At 38.5% G+C, this 16,892-nt stretch overlaps 1 protein-coding gene across 1 annotated transcript in view; it reads right to left on the reverse strand.

Moving 5' to 3' along the window:
* Positions 1-8,146: 8,146 nt before the first annotated feature.
* LOC115767437 (probable RNA methyltransferase bin3) overlaps positions 8,147-16,892 on the reverse strand; it is a 53,735-nt gene continuing 44,989 nt past the window's right edge. Inside the window, exons 4-11 of the mRNA XM_030711731.1 lie at positions 16,054-16,459; positions 14,667-15,787; positions 12,362-13,802; positions 11,327-11,519; positions 10,597-11,260; positions 10,047-10,488; positions 9,837-9,983; positions 8,147-9,120 (exon numbers count right to left, since the gene is read on the reverse strand). Coding sequence (XP_030567591.1) covers positions 8,344-9,120; positions 9,837-9,983; positions 10,047-10,488; positions 10,597-11,260; positions 11,327-11,519; positions 12,362-13,802; positions 14,667-15,550 — 4,548 coding nt within the window. The 5' untranslated portion in view covers positions 15,551-15,787; positions 16,054-16,459 and the 3' untranslated portion in view covers positions 8,147-8,343. The remainder of the gene's footprint in view (positions 9,121-9,836; positions 9,984-10,046; positions 10,489-10,596; positions 11,261-11,326; positions 11,520-12,361; positions 13,803-14,666; positions 15,788-16,053; positions 16,460-16,892) is intronic.

A 16,892-nucleotide genomic window follows, 5' to 3' on the forward strand; every position in this document is an offset into this window, starting at 1 on the left:
GCTCATTTAATTAATTGGTATTTTTGGCTTGCAATTTTTGGCGTAATTTGTTGTTGTTGATATTGACGAAAATTCATTTTGTTTTGTTTGATTCTTTAATTTGCATTACGAACTTTTCGTTGCGGTTGCATTCTTGTTGTTCACGTTCGCATTACAGTAGCTAATTAAACAACAAATGAACTTTTAATTAATAAACTTTTAATGAACTCAACAATGTCTTTAAACAAATCGGTTCATGGTAAAATATATGCATTTATTCGTTAATTATATTTATACATGATTTTAATTTTTTTTAAATATTTCTTAATTTGTCACGTTCTGTTTGCAATTGTTTATTTTTTGGGGGCTGTAGCAAAATTTTAACATTGTGTGAATTATTCAAATTTTTTTTTTTATTTTATTTTTTTTTTGGTAAAATTTTTACTCGTTTTTAATTGTTCACTCGAAGTTTAAAATCATTTTATATATTTTCAAAAATAAAATTTTCAAATTTTGTTGTTGTTATTTTAATTGTTAACAATTTTGTCACAATATTTTTGGCCTAAAATAATAAATTATTAACGGCAGCAATAATATATTTATGCATATATTTTATAAAAAAAAAAAATTGCAGCTGATTTATTGAGCTCATAAAAGTTAACAAAACAACAAATTTTTGGCACAAAACAAAATTTGGAAATAGTGCACAAAAATATTAACAAACACAACAACAATTAAAGCAAGTGCGCGATGTGTGTAAATATTCACGTTGTTGTTGTTGTTTTTTTTTTTTTTTTTTTTTTTGTATTATTATTATTATTTTTTTTTTTGCCACACTTCACACACGAAAAGCAAATGTTCGATACACGTAAATTGCATTGCTTTCATTTTGGGTTTATTTGCATATTTTGTATCTTTCAGATAAACGCACGCATCTGATGCACAATTCCGCTTAACAGAGCCAAGTCTTATATTGGGAAATAAACACGTCTGCATCTCGCGTGCGCTGATAACACGAAATATTCCCATTGTTTACTATTCGCCAGCGACTAACGGAAGTTACAGCTTTCAAGAAGCCGTTGGCAGTCGCTGCTAAAATTTAGCGCGCAGTCGCAGTCGCATTAAAAATAATAATAAAGAAGACAGGAAAAAAAGAAAGAAAGAATGAGAAAGAAAAAAAATAACTGCTGCCACGCCGCTGTTCTCTTTTTTCTGCTGCTGCTGCTTCTTTCTACCTGTGACAACAACAAGAACGTCAACCGAAGATAGCGCGCAGAAATGAAGACAGCGCGCACATACACACACACACACTCGCGTGCGCACACGTACACGCACGCACACACACGCAGACACAAGACGTGCCCCTTGCAGCCCGCTGCGCCGATCAACGATCGATTCGAGTTGCGAACGCGAGCGCGAAGCCAAAACGTTGCGTCAACGTTGCCGACACTTTGCTTAATAATAGTAACTAAAACCAGCGGCGGCCGCCGCGTTGGCCAAAGCTTTTTGTCCGAGAAGCACGTTAACCGGTTAACATTAACCGTTTCAAGAGCGCACAGAACCGCTCAGCAACTGTGAGCGAGAGAGAGGGAGAAAGAGAGCGTGTGTGTGTGCGAGCAGTTATTGGAGTTGCAAAAAGCAGAAAAATCAAGGAACGACAACAACAAATGTAAACAGCTGTTGGCAGCGTTTTGCAAGTCACTGGAAGTATGCGCTGGCTGTGCGTGGGAGCAGTACGACAATATGCCTATCAAAGCTCGCAAAGCAGGTTGGGCCTTAGGAGCTGCGCCTTTACAGCCCCACAAGGTTGCATTAACAGTGAGCAGCTAAAACCAGTTTCAACGTAGTTGTTGTTGTTGTTGTAAAATGTACCAGCACAGCTGTTAAGCTCTTCGCAAGCTCAGCGCGGCTTCCAGTCGCCGATCGTTGAGGGGAAATTTAAAGGGGAAATTTATGTATGTATGTGTAACATTTAAACGCCGCGCATGATTCATTTTCAGCCAGTTGCCCGCGCAACTGCGATTGGGCAACATTTATGATAAGGCCGGCTCCTTATCTAATTGTATCTAATCTGAATATTTTTGTTGTAATCACCATTCGTTATTCACATTTAATTCTACACGCAAAATAACAATTTGCTATCACAAATAAGGTGCGAAAAAAGGCCAAATTATAATTACATTTGTGATAAGATTACAAAAATAGCACACATACATGAACATTTCGTCACGCCAAATGTCGCACATGTCAAAAAGCGCGCCAAATGATTCAGATTTAGATTAACATTTAGCTGACCCAATTAATGATTCGAATTATACAAAAAGAAATAATAAAATGTATATACAATGAAAATTAAAAAACGAAAATTTATATTACATAATTGAGCCAAATCTAGAGTTAAAATTACAATTAAAATATGACAGAACTATTTATTCGTTTGATTTTCATTCGAATATAATTTAATAATAAAATAAATAAACCAACATTTTAGAAGAAAAACAATTAACTCGAAAGGTGAAATTGCAGTGAAATATACGAAATATATGCCTAGAAATATTTATTCGTTTAAAAAATAAAATAATTAAATAAAAGAAAATAAACAAATTAAAAAGGTTAGTAGAAAAACAAATAAATAATTTATTGATATGCATTTGAACCTAATCTAGAGTTTATTTTAAAAGATATAGGACACTTACGAATATTTATTTGCTTAAAAAAATATAATTTAATAAAACATACATGATTATAAACAAATAAAAATATTAATACCAAATAAAAATTTAAAAACCCAAAAGTTTACATTACAGCGAAAAAATAATATTGGGAATATTTATACGCTCAAAAATATAATTAAATAAATATAAACAAATAAAATATAAACAGTTTATGTTAATGTTTATGTAGAGTTTAAATTACAGCAAAAAATACGACACGTATTTTATTAATTAAAAAAAAGTTATATATGAATAAATGAAACTTTTCTGAACTTTATGACAGTAAATGTATTAAACATAACAGATGCTCCAAAAACGTTTGTTTTATATTAAAAAAAAAAATAGATTAAAACAAATAATTAGTATTTTTTTTTTAATTTAATTTTTTTTTTCTAATTTGCATTAATATAATATTAACAATAATAATAATGAAAATAAATATATAACTTAAAAACATAATAATAATAATAGTAATAGTAATAATAATACGAATACTAATAATACTAATACTAATACTAATACTAATAATACTAATACTAATACTAATACTAATACTAATACTAATACTAATACTAATACTAATACTAATACTAATACTAATACTAATACTAATGCTAATACTCATACTCATACTAATACTAATACTAATACTAATGCTAATACTAATACTAATACTAATACTAATACTAATACTAATACTAATACTAATACTAATACTAATACTAATACTAATACTAATACTTATACTAATACTAATACTAATACTAATACTAATACTAATACTTATAATAATAATAATGATAATAATAATATTAATAATAATAATACTAATACTAATGATAATAATGTTAGAAATAGATTCGATTCAAAAACATAATGGTTTTTAAAAACAATAAAAAATTAAAAAAAAAAAAAAACGTTAATGTTTCTTAAAACAGATTTAAATATTTAATATGTGCAGCTCGATTTGAGCATTAAATACGATATTTTCATTCCTAGATAGTTTTTAATTGCTGCGGACCACTTCATTAAGTTAATTACCCGATGAAGCTCTCAGAAATCGCACTCCAAAAATCATTTGCTTGGGTTGTAAGTGTGTATATATATATATATATAGAAATCTCTCTATATATATAGACTGTGCATACTTTTCCAGTCCGAAAGTTCATACAGGGTGTTTTCGACATCGAAAAGCTTTTAAACATGTTTGTGCTGGACAAACACATATATTTACCGGTCGAAGTTCAGATAAGATAATAATCTATTGGGGGTTCTATTGTTATAGCTGTAATTCCCGATTGTACACAGTTATTTTATTTGCATGTTAAATCAGCGTTGATTTGGGTAACAATATGTCTTTTGCAATCTATTGTGATCTGTTGACAAATCCGTTCACAGTTTTGCAACTCTGCTGATTCATAAAATATTCGCTGTAATTGCACGACGAGGAGATACCCTATACGAATGCAGTTTGTTTGCCAAAAAGTAAACCTAGTCGGAAAATGAATATACGAACTTATCATATATGAGAACATTTAAAAAAATATTTATTTGCTTATTTTCAGTTTGTCTTAAATTAAAATTTAAAATAATCTGATAAAAATATAACTAAAAATTGTGTATATAAACCTGAAATGTGCTCAAAGTTAATATAAATACACATACATACATACATATGATATAATATGTGTGTATGAATATATATATATTTATTTATAGGAAACTATTACATGGAATCCATTATGGGAGCTCGCTTTCTGCCGAGCATTATAAATAGAAATCCTATGAAAAGTGCTGATTTACGATAAGAACAATTATTGCCCCTTGTCAATTGAGTTCCCCTTTAAAATATGCCCTTTCCTTGGGCATAAAAATGATGAGTCAGTCAGCTGAAATGCTCAAAGGGTATACACAAGTATATATACATATTTAAATATATATTCTCGATCAGGCCGATAAATTGTGTGTAAATAATTAGAAAACATAAGTTCTCACATAGCTAATGTAGCCAATTACACCCTTTGATACAAAATTCACTTATTAACTTATTCTTAATAGTTTATAAAACAAGTCGAACTTAAATTTTTCAAAATTGCAGCCTTTAAATAAAAAGCTTTGCAAATAAGCTTAAAGTTGATCTGCGGAATATAAAAGTTTCATGCACATCAGATTTCCACGCTGCAGGGTGGATTGCCGAAAAGCGTGAAACACAAATACGTTGATATTTTGTATTAAAGATATTTTAACATGAACTTAAACCGAATTGGTTGAGAAGGCCAACAAAAAAAAATAAAAAAATACTACCCAGAAACAGTGAATCCGCCAGTCAATCATTCAATATTTAAGTCAATCAAACAGTCGCTCAGTCGGTCAATCAGTTAGCAAGCTTTTAAAGCTTTTATCATTCGCCTTTCAATAGTAGGTCACAATATTTAAGAGCAATACTTAAGAGAAATACTTAACATAAGAAGCACACAAAAGAACTGTAAAAGCATATGCGTTCCACTTACGTAAAGTTGTGACAAGACGAAGACAAAGGAGAAGAAGATGAAACAGCAATATCCACAAAATAAAAGCAGTTATTGGAATGGCCTTCGAACTGGCTGCTGCCTTTTGCTTAGTTTCGATTTGTTCTCTTTTATTTCTTGCGCGGCTTTTATATTTTTATGATTCACGCAAATCGCTTTTATTATTAGCACAAACTAACACACATACATATGTGTGTCTTTAATATTTGAGAGTGTGGCACTTTAATTGGATATATTCCTTCAAAATTGCTGGCAAGTGCAAATCAATTGGGGCGCAACGCCGAAGGCGCCAAATCAGCACGAAAATGCGTGAAAATACATTTTTGATTGCCAAATTGTTATGATGCCAAAACTAACACAAGCAAAGACACACACGAACACACACACATACACACACACACACACAGAGAGACGCACGCGCTGTTGTTGGAGACAACACTTGAAAACTTGTTGCTTTGCAGAGCGCAGTCGCCGCGGCAGCCACAACCGTTGCCGTCAAATTTGTAACTGACAAACAAAATAACAAAAACGTGCTGCCTGAAGCTGGCAGAACTGGAATTGCCCGCTGGAAGGGCAGCAGCAGCCACAGCAATGAAAGACAAGAGAGACAGAGAGGGAGAGAAATAGAGAGAGAGAGAGAGAGACAGGGAGAGAGGGCGAAATCATTTAAGCAAGAGCATTACAACCTCTGTCTACATTTCACTTTTCTTGATTGCATTAATTATTGTTTGTCAAGCATTTACTTAGTGTGCAGTTTAATTCAAGCTTTGACATTTCTTATCTCTCGCAGCATTACGGCACCGCGCGAGCTTTTCGTTTGGAAGTGAGCGGCAAGAGAGCGTGAGAGATCGTGAGAGATCGTGAGAGAGCGCAAGCAAATGGCGATCAAACAGCTGTGTGCCTGGCACCGTGGTGCGAAATAGCGTGTAAATCATTGAAGTTTATTGATTTTGTAGTTTAATTAGTAATTGTTAAAAATATAAATAGTATTAAATAGCTAATAGTATCAAATAGTAAATAGTATTAATATGAAAAAAATTTATTATTTTAAATTAATATTAAAACTTCTGAATTGATTGCTCAAGAATAACGTAATAAAAATGAATATTCCAAAAATCGACGCTATATCTTTATAATTTTTGTTGCAAATATTTTTTAATATAGTTAATATTGAATACCGTTTGATCTTGACAGAACCAACAAATTTGTTGCCAGTGCTGCCCATTTTGTCTAGCATAAAAGACAATTTCAGGCATCGGATGCAACAGCTTTTTTAATTAAGAAAAATATCATGAATGAGATATTTTCTGAATAGTACCATTTTGTTATGAATATATACAATTTTTAATGAGCGGCATGGAGAAAATTGTTTTTTATATATCTATAAAAATATCTGAGAGGAAATATATACATAAATTATCTCTCGTCTGTATATGATATTTTCATTATGTTTATATATATATATATATATATATATATATATATATATATATATATATATATATTATCATTCTTCATATGATGTGATATCATATTATTTTTATATATACATTATCTCCACGGAAACCCTTCAATACATTTAAAAAAAAAATATTTTCGTTTATTTTATTTTTTGTAAATACTTTTTTTGTTTGGCTTTAAATGTTTTTCTTTAGTTAAGATCCTTTAGAAATAGGGAGTTATAATATAGAATGGCCAAGTAAGAGAAGTTTTGATGAGTTTAACAGAATATTGATATTATCACTTGACATGGATGGGCTCTTACTTACCTCTATGTACGTATACCTAGGGTATATCTCAATTAAAAATCACTTCTGTTATCAAAAAAGACAAAAAGTATCGCGATAAGTGTCACACTTCAAAAAATTGCAATGATAAGCATTTAAAATAAATCTATGTTCATTATAGGGTGTTATTTCCAGTTGCTTTCTTCAATACAGGGTCCTTTTTTCACTTTCCAGATAAAACAAACAAATATAAGGTTTTTTTTTTGCTTCATATTATATGATGTTTATTTTATAGTTTTTTTTTGTTTGTTTCTTCTTTTCCTTTTGTTATAGCTTTATAAATTGTTTCATTTTCTCAGAAAAAATAATGTATTAATGCTCTAAACTATTAACTACATACATAAAGTATTATTTGTTGTTTTATTATTATAAACTGTTTAAGCATATATAATTATTTATAAATGTAGTAAATTGTATTTTGTATGCTTTTTTGACATATTTGAATTTTGAATGGGTTTTTTTTTTGTTGATTTTAATCTTTTGCTTTTTGTTTTTTAATTTGTTATATTTATCTTTACATCGATCCCTTGCAGCGTTTTCCAAATACGTTAATCAAAAATAGTTGCATTTTATACGGTTTGTTTTTCCAGTTAATATTCACATATATATATACGTATAATCTCTATATATATATATATAGCACAATTAATTTGCCTTTAAAGCTACGGCATATAGTGTATGTGTTTGTGTATATTGCTTAACGAATTTACATTAAAAACTTAAATATAGATTTGAACTGCTAACAAGAGAATTATTAAAAGAAAAAAATATATATATATATATTTGAAAATAATATAAAATTGCATTGGAAAGCAAATTACAATTTTAGTTAATATATAAGGCTATGGTAAATGTTTATATATAATATATATATATATATTTGTATTTTATGCACGTCCATTAAATTACAATATATAAAAAATATATATATATATTTATATATATGTATTTATATGCAAGTTCATATTACAGAAAATCATAAGCGTCTCGTTTGCGTTTACATTGATCTAAACAGATGCGTTGCAATTGTTGATTGGATTTGGCAGATATGTACATACACATATAAATGTTACATATATATATTTAAAAAGTATATATAAAATACATATATAGATATTAAATATATATATAAATAAAATCTATGCCATATACATATATTTAAAATCAAATGAACCAGCGCAACATATCGTTAACTTAGTTTTTGTTTCTTTTTTTTTTTTTTGAATATTTTCTGCTTTAGTTTATAAATTTTGTTAATATAATTTGTTTGAGTTTTTGCATTTTGACACAATTAGTTTCAAGTTCGCCCGCCGTCCGTCCGTCCTTCCACCCACTCTAGGCATCCGAGAGATCACAGTAAGCGGCGCCGCTGCCAGCAGCCAACGTCTTCTGCTCATCGTCCATGAGTGCGTCGACAAACTCGGCGCCCGCCTCGTGATGGTTCACCTGCGGCGATGAGCTGCTCTCGCCACAGTTTGTGGCATACACATGCCGCCTGCTGCCGCCGGGCAACTGATTCGAGTCATCCGTATCCGCGTCGCGTATGGAATTGAAGGCGTTGCATGCATTCGCATTCGGTGAACAGGTGTCATCATTCGGCGGATACACGTGCCGATGATAGCTGCCACCGCCGCTGCCGCCGCCACCGATGCTCCCATCGCCATCCAGTTCGGCATCCCGAACGCTTCCAAAGACGGGCGTATGTGAGGAGCTCTTCCGCAGCGATGCCGGCGGCGACCAAACGGTCTGATACAGCGGCGAGGCGAACACGTACATATGATTGAGATACTCCATGTCGTAGCTGGGCTGGTAGGAGTCCGTCTCCAGCGGATTGTACGTATGCTGATACATTGGGGTCTGGCGGCAGCTGGCCGAGCCGGAGGCGCTGCCCGCATAATGCGGCGTATCGTAGTTCTGTGAACGCGTCGAGCTGCTCAATAGATGCAGTTGGGCGTGGCCGCCGTGGCTGCCGCCTGCGCTGCTGCTGCCGCCGCCCGTTCGATGGGCGGGCAATGTGGCATAGATGCCGCGATATGCCTCGTACGGTGTCTGCGGATAATACGCATCGCTCCAGCGCACATGATTCGGCGTATAGTCGCCTTTGGCGTACAACTGCAAATGAAGAAAATGGAAAATTAAGTAAGTGGAAACTGCACAGAGAGGCGAGGATGAGAAGCTTGTAGAACAGACATATCTAAACGTATCGTGTGACTATGAAAATCGCATAGAGAGCCGATATTTACAAGCTAATTGAAAAAGCATCACTTGAGGCTACGAAAAACGCATAAAGCATTAATCTATTTGATAAAGAGAGTTGGCGTGGGAGAATCTTGTAGAACAAACATGTCTAACATCACCTGAGGCTATGAAAATCGCATAGAGAGGCGATATTTCAAAGTTATTTGAAAGGAACAGAAAAGTACAGTCTCATGTAGAACACACAGATATATATTAATACAGATTGTAATTTCTTGCAGTTTCACTTCAGAGAGTTCACTCTATTTTGTATTTTTTTTAAAGCTTAATGGCAGTTGGCTATTGAGAGCATTGAACAAATATATTAAGACATTGGACACAATCTTAAAGCTAAAGAAAGTCAAACGAGAGACTCGTAACCTTCAAAAAGAGTTGGGAAGAGCTCTTCCACCGAGCACAGTTGAGGACAAACTTAGTCTAATCCCTATCGATTGCTTGGTCTCAAATTAAACATCATCTCGATCAGAAGCTCCTGAATTCTTTTGAACATATAAAGCGCACACCAAATATACAAATATTTCCCAAAATTATTTTACAGCTTTCCAAATATATTGTCTTAATTGTTTGCTCACCTGTATGGGTCGACAGAATCCCTTGTTCATATGACGTGGCACGCCCAGTGTATAGCTGTGACTGAATCCGACCTCTGAGCTGAGCAGATACTCGTGAAATTTGTTGGGAAAGAATTCGATTTGTTTATAATTATTGTAGATTTCCGGCTGCAAAGGCAATTTCAAGTTAGTGCTAAACAATAGGAATTATTCTATTAACTAAAAACTTACCGTCAGGTTCTTCTTCTTCTTATAGCTAGCCCAGTTCTGCGCCTCGAGTATTAGCTTGCCGCCGGGTCGCAGCTGATTGAAGATGCGCTTAAAGGCCAACTTGAGGCCGGCATCACCGAAATTGAGATGCATCCACTTGGTGACCGAGAGACACAATATGAGATCGTATTGCTGTGTGTCATTGGACATGAGGGACTCATCCTTAAGCACATAGTTCGTTTGGCGAAAGAATACGTTTTGCGGAAATTGATTTTTACAGCCGGCAGCGAACGTTGCCGGCGATTTGCCCGTGGCCGGCAGGTGGGGTATACCGCCATAGGTGAGCGGAAAAGAGATGGGAAAGAATTCGTGCGGCTTGACCAGCAGTGCATCCAGTTTCTGTTGCTGCTGCAAATCCAAATGATTATGCTGATGATGATGATGATGGTGATGGTGATGATGATGATTATGGTGGTGATGATGATGTGGATGATGTGGATGATGTGGATGATGGACATGTGCATGCAGCTGCTGCAGTGCCAGCTGCTGCTGCTGCTGCTGCTGCTGTTGCGCCTTGCGTCGCTTCTTGCCGCGCCGCGTCTTCTTGTGCGCATTGGCATCGCTCGGCTCCAGTTTATCGGGCGCAGACTGTGCCTGTGCTTGCACGCCCGCTTCCTGTTTAATCTCCGGCGCCGGTAGCTCCTCCTTGGGTATGCGCACGAATATGGAGAGATTTCGTCGCGCTCGGGCAATTAGCTCGCGATCAATGTCAATGCCCAGAATGCTTTTGGGCGCCAAGTGGCGCGCCACGGTGATGGTCATGTGACCCACATTGCAACCAATATCGAGTATGTCCTTGTTCTGGAAGAGCTCCACGTGCCGCTCGAACACCTGCAGACGCACATCCCGAAATTCGTTGAGCTGCCGAAAATCCACATAACGATCGAAGTTGCCATAGCGATATTTGAGCCCATCCGCCCGAAACTTGGGCGCCTTGTGCAGTGGCGGAATCAAAGCTGGTTCCAGCATCAGACCCACGACTGGCTGTGCCGCTGCCGCTGCCGCTGCTGCTGCTGCTGCTGCTGTTGTTGCTGTTGCTGCTGCTGCCGGCTCATCCGCGGCAAGTGCATCCGGCTCGCCGGCCGTGTGCGAAGTGGCTGCGGAAATGGTGCTCAGCGGACTGCCCAGGCCGTGCTCCGATAGATCAGGCGTGTCATCACGCGGTATGTCCACCACTGTAAGGTCGAGAGGATTGAGTTGTAAGGGACGTCCGCTTCGGGTTGTTGCATTTGTAGACTTACCCTCAATAAGCGGCTTGGGCGGCAGCTCCTCGACGGGGCTCAGCTGCTCCGTTTCGCTAAATGACGTTGAACGTCGCGTGTTCGGCTTGCGTGCCCCACTTGGCTGCAGCAGACGCGGCGGCCGCTTCCAGGCGCCCGGCTGTGGCACCACCGGGCTAACAATTTTGTCCATGGCATCGTGACGATGGAATTTCTAAAAGGTTTCGGTCTTCGTTTAGTATGAGCAAATATGTTTAAACATAAATGGAATCGGGGTCGAGCTTCTCTTAAACCCAAGCATCAATTATTTAAGTTTTCACTTGCATGCATAAAGTAAACCCTCTAGTATCTACAGTGGTCCTTCGCTATGAGGAACACTTTGCTTTAGTAGAACTATATAATCTGAATGCTCTTTTTCTGAAATCTTGGATTTCCATGGGAAGAATATACTTTTCTCAAGCAAGATTTTAAGCCTACCTTTTTTTTAATTTTAATAACGATTTCTAGCATCCAATTTTCTCAGTCTAATTAAAGCCTATTAGTTCAACATTTAAACCAAATAATAAACAATTTTATTAACATCCTGAATAAAGCAAATAAACGTAACTTTTTTAGTTGCCCTCCCGCACCAAATCTTATCTATATAATTTGAATATTTTAATTAAACATTTTTGATATATACCACAAACAACTATTAAAATGATTGGCAACAAAAAACGCGCACACACACACACACACACACCTTAATAACAACAGCATCGCTGAATTTTTAATCGCTTTTGGCTACCCTTAGAAAGTTCTTTCATTGCCGCCCCTGACCCCTTAACCTCAATCTAAGCAACGCTTGAACAAGCAACAAAACAACAACAAAACTCTCAAATAAAAACAGCCAAAAGCAATCAAAACAAAGCAAGCGATTGACTTGCGACTTGCTTCCCCACAACAACATTTAAAGCACAAGCTCACAGAAACACACACACACACACACACACACACACATACACGGTCTTGCTCGATAGCCCATTTCAATTAGTTTCAATTCCATTTCGTACCCACCTTGCTCTTTTGCGAATTGTTGCTCTCGCTAATTTTACGTTTCCTGCTGCCGCTGCCAAAGCTGGCTGCGCTGCCAGCGCCAAAGCTCAGACCCGTGCCGCCTACACCGTAGCACGTGCTGTCCAAATCCAAGCGCAAATCACGACTGGCCAGCGCACGACGATCGGCCAGCGTGGACGCCACAGCCAGCGCCGCTGCCGACGTCGAAGCGGCTGTTACCGCGCTTAGGCCCAAATCGACAGAGCTGCTGCTGCTGCTGCTGCCGTCGCCAGGCACTGTTAGCGTGTTGCTGTTGTCGCTGCTCAGCGCCTCGGCAATTACGGCCACATGTTGCTGCTGGTGCTGTTGTTGTTGTGACTGTAATGGTGATGACGTTAACGTCGCTGCCGGCCGCACCACGTTGCATTCCATTTGTTCCAGTGGGGAGAGCGTTTGTGCGCCGGCTGCTAGCGCTGGCGTTGTTGTCTCCTCCACGGCAGTGGCCGCTGCCTGCGGAGAGCGAGAGCGCACATGCGCTTGCTGTTGTGCCAATTCCGTTGTTTCAACTGAAGCCGACGCTGCCGCTTCGCTCAGCAGCGTTGTGGCGCTCAGTGCAGCTACAGGCGACGTCGCCGCTGTTGTTGTTATTAGTGCAGCTTCACTTGCTGCCGCTGCCGCTGCTACTGCTATTGTTGTTGCTGCTGCGCCGACGACGGCTCCAGCTACAGCAGTAGCGTCTGCAGCTGCTGCTGCGGCTGGCGCATCTTCCAGTGAAATCGAAAGCGTTGACGCCTCCGCTACGCCCTCAGCGACTGCAACGTCGTCGCTTGCATACGATGTATTGTTGGAATCGAAACGCCGCCGTTTGCGATTTTTGCGCGCCCTGTGCTGCCGATGATGCGGCTGCTGCTGCTGCTGCAGCTTCAAGTGGCTGCCACGCGTCAGCATGCCGCCCCGCTTCATGGGTGACGTCAGCTGCTTCTCATATTCCATCGAATCGACCGGATCGAGCAGATGCAGCGGATCGTGTATATTCGGCGGTATAATCACCTCCACTTTCGGCGGCGTCGTAATCGGCGACTGACGCGGCGTCGTCGCTGGCGTATTATTGCTCGACGACGCATTCGACGTGTTCTCGTGCTGCAGCGAATTGAGATTGAGCGGATCCGAGATGTTGCCGCCGAGCAGAAATTTCGTTGGCGGCACAATCACCTCCTTGCGCAAACGTTTCTCGGACAAAAAGAACTTCGAACGCCCGCAGCAATAGTGCACGGCGTTGGCAGCCGCCGCCGCAGCTGCAGCGCTGCCCGAAATGATGCTGCTGTTGCCGCTCAGCGAGCTGGTGTCCTTATTGCTTTGCGTATCCTTGCCGGCGGCGCCGACGCTTCCATTGCAGCCAGTGACGAGGCAGCACGTATGATTCGCATTGTTGCCAGCGCACAGCACGTGATGATGATGACCTCTGTGGTTGTAAGAAAGAGATAGATAGAGTTAGATATCAATATTATAGCAATAAACTTAACATAAAAGTCCTCAAAGGTACAATTTGTAGTTAGGGAATGCTTAAACTACTCTACGTTTGATACTTTTACTTTGTTGCGTTATGTTACATAACGTTACGCTACACGTTTTATTAAGTTACGAATTGTCAAAAACATAATAACATATTATATAATTGACGTAGTTAGTTACGTTATGTTATGATTTGTACCAAATGTTACAGCACCATTCGAAGTTTTAGATATTTTAAGTAACGTGACAAAGCGTAGCATTACACTCCATTACGTTACATTTTGTTCCATTACGCTCCATTACGTTACGTTTTGTTCTATTTTGTTCAAGTATAAGTACCTTTGGTACATTATATGAGATATTACGTTTTGTAACATAAAATCACAATACATTACGTTAATCGTAACAAAACAATAAAGCGAATTAATTACGTTATATTAAACAAAGTGATGCCAATTTTCGGAATGTTAGTAAATTTAACATTATTACGTTACACAAAGTTTTGTTTAATTTCTCACACTACCCAACTTGCATTATGAGACGTCGTTACGTCATAATACATAACAATAAGTAGAATAAAATTTGACATTACGATCAAGGACAAGTACCTTAAGGCAAAATTATGTGACGCAACAATGCATAACGTTAAATATGGCATAACAACCAAGAGAATTCATTACATTATTTTGCACGTAACATTAAATAACGTAATAGCATTTTTCGTAACCTCATGTGTACCTTACATTATGACCCGTAATACATAACATCATTTGGCATAGAATACGTTAGCTGAGATTGGTTTACGTTACGTTACCTGTGCGTCAGCATCTTCTTGTACTGCTGCTGCTGGCCCTTCAGTCCGTGCCCGTGCCCCAACTTGGCGTCCATTACGGCCATGGGCAGACCATTGCCCACTATCGCTGCCGCCGTCTGTGCGAGCCGCGTGTTGTGATTGTGATGATGATGACCACCGCTGCCGGCAGCGCTGCCAATGCCAGCAGCGCTACCGGCTACGCTGTGATGTGTGCCGATGCCGCCGCCGCCGCCGCCATGATGGGCGCCGCTATGGGCGGGTCCGCCAGCTATTTGATTTTTGATATTCTGTATGTTCTCCAGATCCGCCTTGTGGGCGGCGGCTGCAGCCGCAGTTGCCGATGCGGCGGCAGTTGGCAGCGAACCGACGCCGGCGCCGGCAGCTGCTTGAGCAGCGACGCCGCTGCCATTGGGATGATGATGTGGGGGATACTGATGATGGTGATGATGATGATTATGATGCTGCTGCTGCGCGCTGGCGCCGACGCAGGCGCTGGCGTTGTATTTACCGCTCGTCTTGTTCTGCCGTTTACTCCAGGCTTTGCTGCCGCTGCCGTTGTTGTTGTTATTATTGTTGTTGTTGCTGCTGCCGCTGCTGCTGCTGCTCTTGTGCTTGGTTGGCTGCTGCTGTTGTGCGGGCGCACGAAACTGATGATGCGCCGGCGTTGGCGTCAGCGTTGACGTCGACAGCGGCTGCTGCGGAGACTTAGCTTTAATTTGTCGCTGTTCATCGTTTAACTGTTGTTCCTGCTGCTGTTCCCGCTGCTGTGCTTGTTGCTGCTGCTGCTGTTGACGCCTGGGGCTCTGCTGCAGCCGCAGCGTTGGCGTCATGCTTGATCTGGTTACGCGACACTCACTGGGACTGACGCTACTCGATTTATCCATTACTCTTTGACTTTTGCGTAAGTACAACTTTTATTGCCCAGTCTTAGGCATTCATAAGCAAAAATACACTATATATACACTGTCGAAGTTTGTTAGGGTACTTTTGAATTCACTATCATTCGTCTCTTTTTTTTCTACACACTTTCAACACTTTTTCATAAGCATTTCATGACGCCCGAGCAGGGACATTTTAGTATTGATATGCACTTTATTTTTTTTTTTTCACTGTGGCGCCATCTGTTGTTGAGAGGGAAATATTGAGTTTAGTAAATTTTGTTTTTATTTATTTATATATAAGGAGCATAACAAGTCAATAAAAATAAAAAAACATGCGCGAATTAATTTAAATAAATAAATAAAAATTAAAAATTAAAAAAAAAAAATGTATAAAAACAAAAAAATGTTTACCTATCTTTCTATTTAAAAGAAAACTCTCACAAAATTAAGACTTTAAATTAGTTTACGCTTCCAAAATGTATATAAATAAATTATGTGCAACTCACATTTAAAAATTCTTTGGAATTTCCTTAAAATGTAATTTATTTTTCACGTGAGTTTTTCATGAATTCTTGAAAAAGTCTCCCACATATTTCTCGAGAATTTCACACTTTTATTGGCTCAGCCCGCAACCTTTCCGGGATCTGAGATGATGGCACAGTGTCCGGCCTTAATGCAGACATCTTTAAATACGGCGTATTTGAACATATTATTGTAATTGCTTTTCTTGTTGCTTGTCACACTTTTCCTTTCCTTTTTTTTTTAAGTTTTAAAACTCTCCTTTAGGTTTCATTAATCATACGACCCGTTGTGTTGAACTATGTTATCTTTTTTTCTTTCAATTCCTGTTGGCAACTTTTTACTTCCTCTGCACGTGCACACTTCCGTTTCCGTTTCGGTTTGTGTGTTGAGCTGCAAGAAATGATAAATAAAAATAAAATTAGAATGGCTAAAAATTAATTGAAAATTTAATTAGCGATAGTAGTTTAAGCGCAAAGCTCTCAACAAGCACACACACGAACACACACATACACACACACACTCACAACCCGAAAACTTAATAGAAAAGTGCAAAGTTCTAAAGAACATTTTCCAGCACTATTTCTCGCCCCTATTTCTGCTGCCGCCGCTCAACCGCCCCACCCACCCCCATCAAGCGCATTTGCTCTGCTGCTTTTCGCCTCAGACACACTTCAGCAATATTTTGCATTCATTATTTGCATAGTCAGCCACCAACGAACGAACCGCCCGAACGAACGAACCAGCGAACGAGCCCAGGAACGACACAAACGAGCTTTGAAAAATTGAGCACAGACGTTTTCCTGCATCAACCCGCACAACCCGC

This window comes from Drosophila novamexicana, unplaced genomic scaffold (assembly GCF_003285875.2).
Source record: "Drosophila novamexicana strain 15010-1031.04,08,12 unplaced genomic scaffold, DnovRS2.1 tig00001395-arrow-arrow-pilon, whole genome shotgun sequence".
NCBI classification, from domain to species: domain Eukaryota; kingdom Metazoa; phylum Arthropoda; class Insecta; order Diptera; family Drosophilidae; genus Drosophila; species Drosophila novamexicana.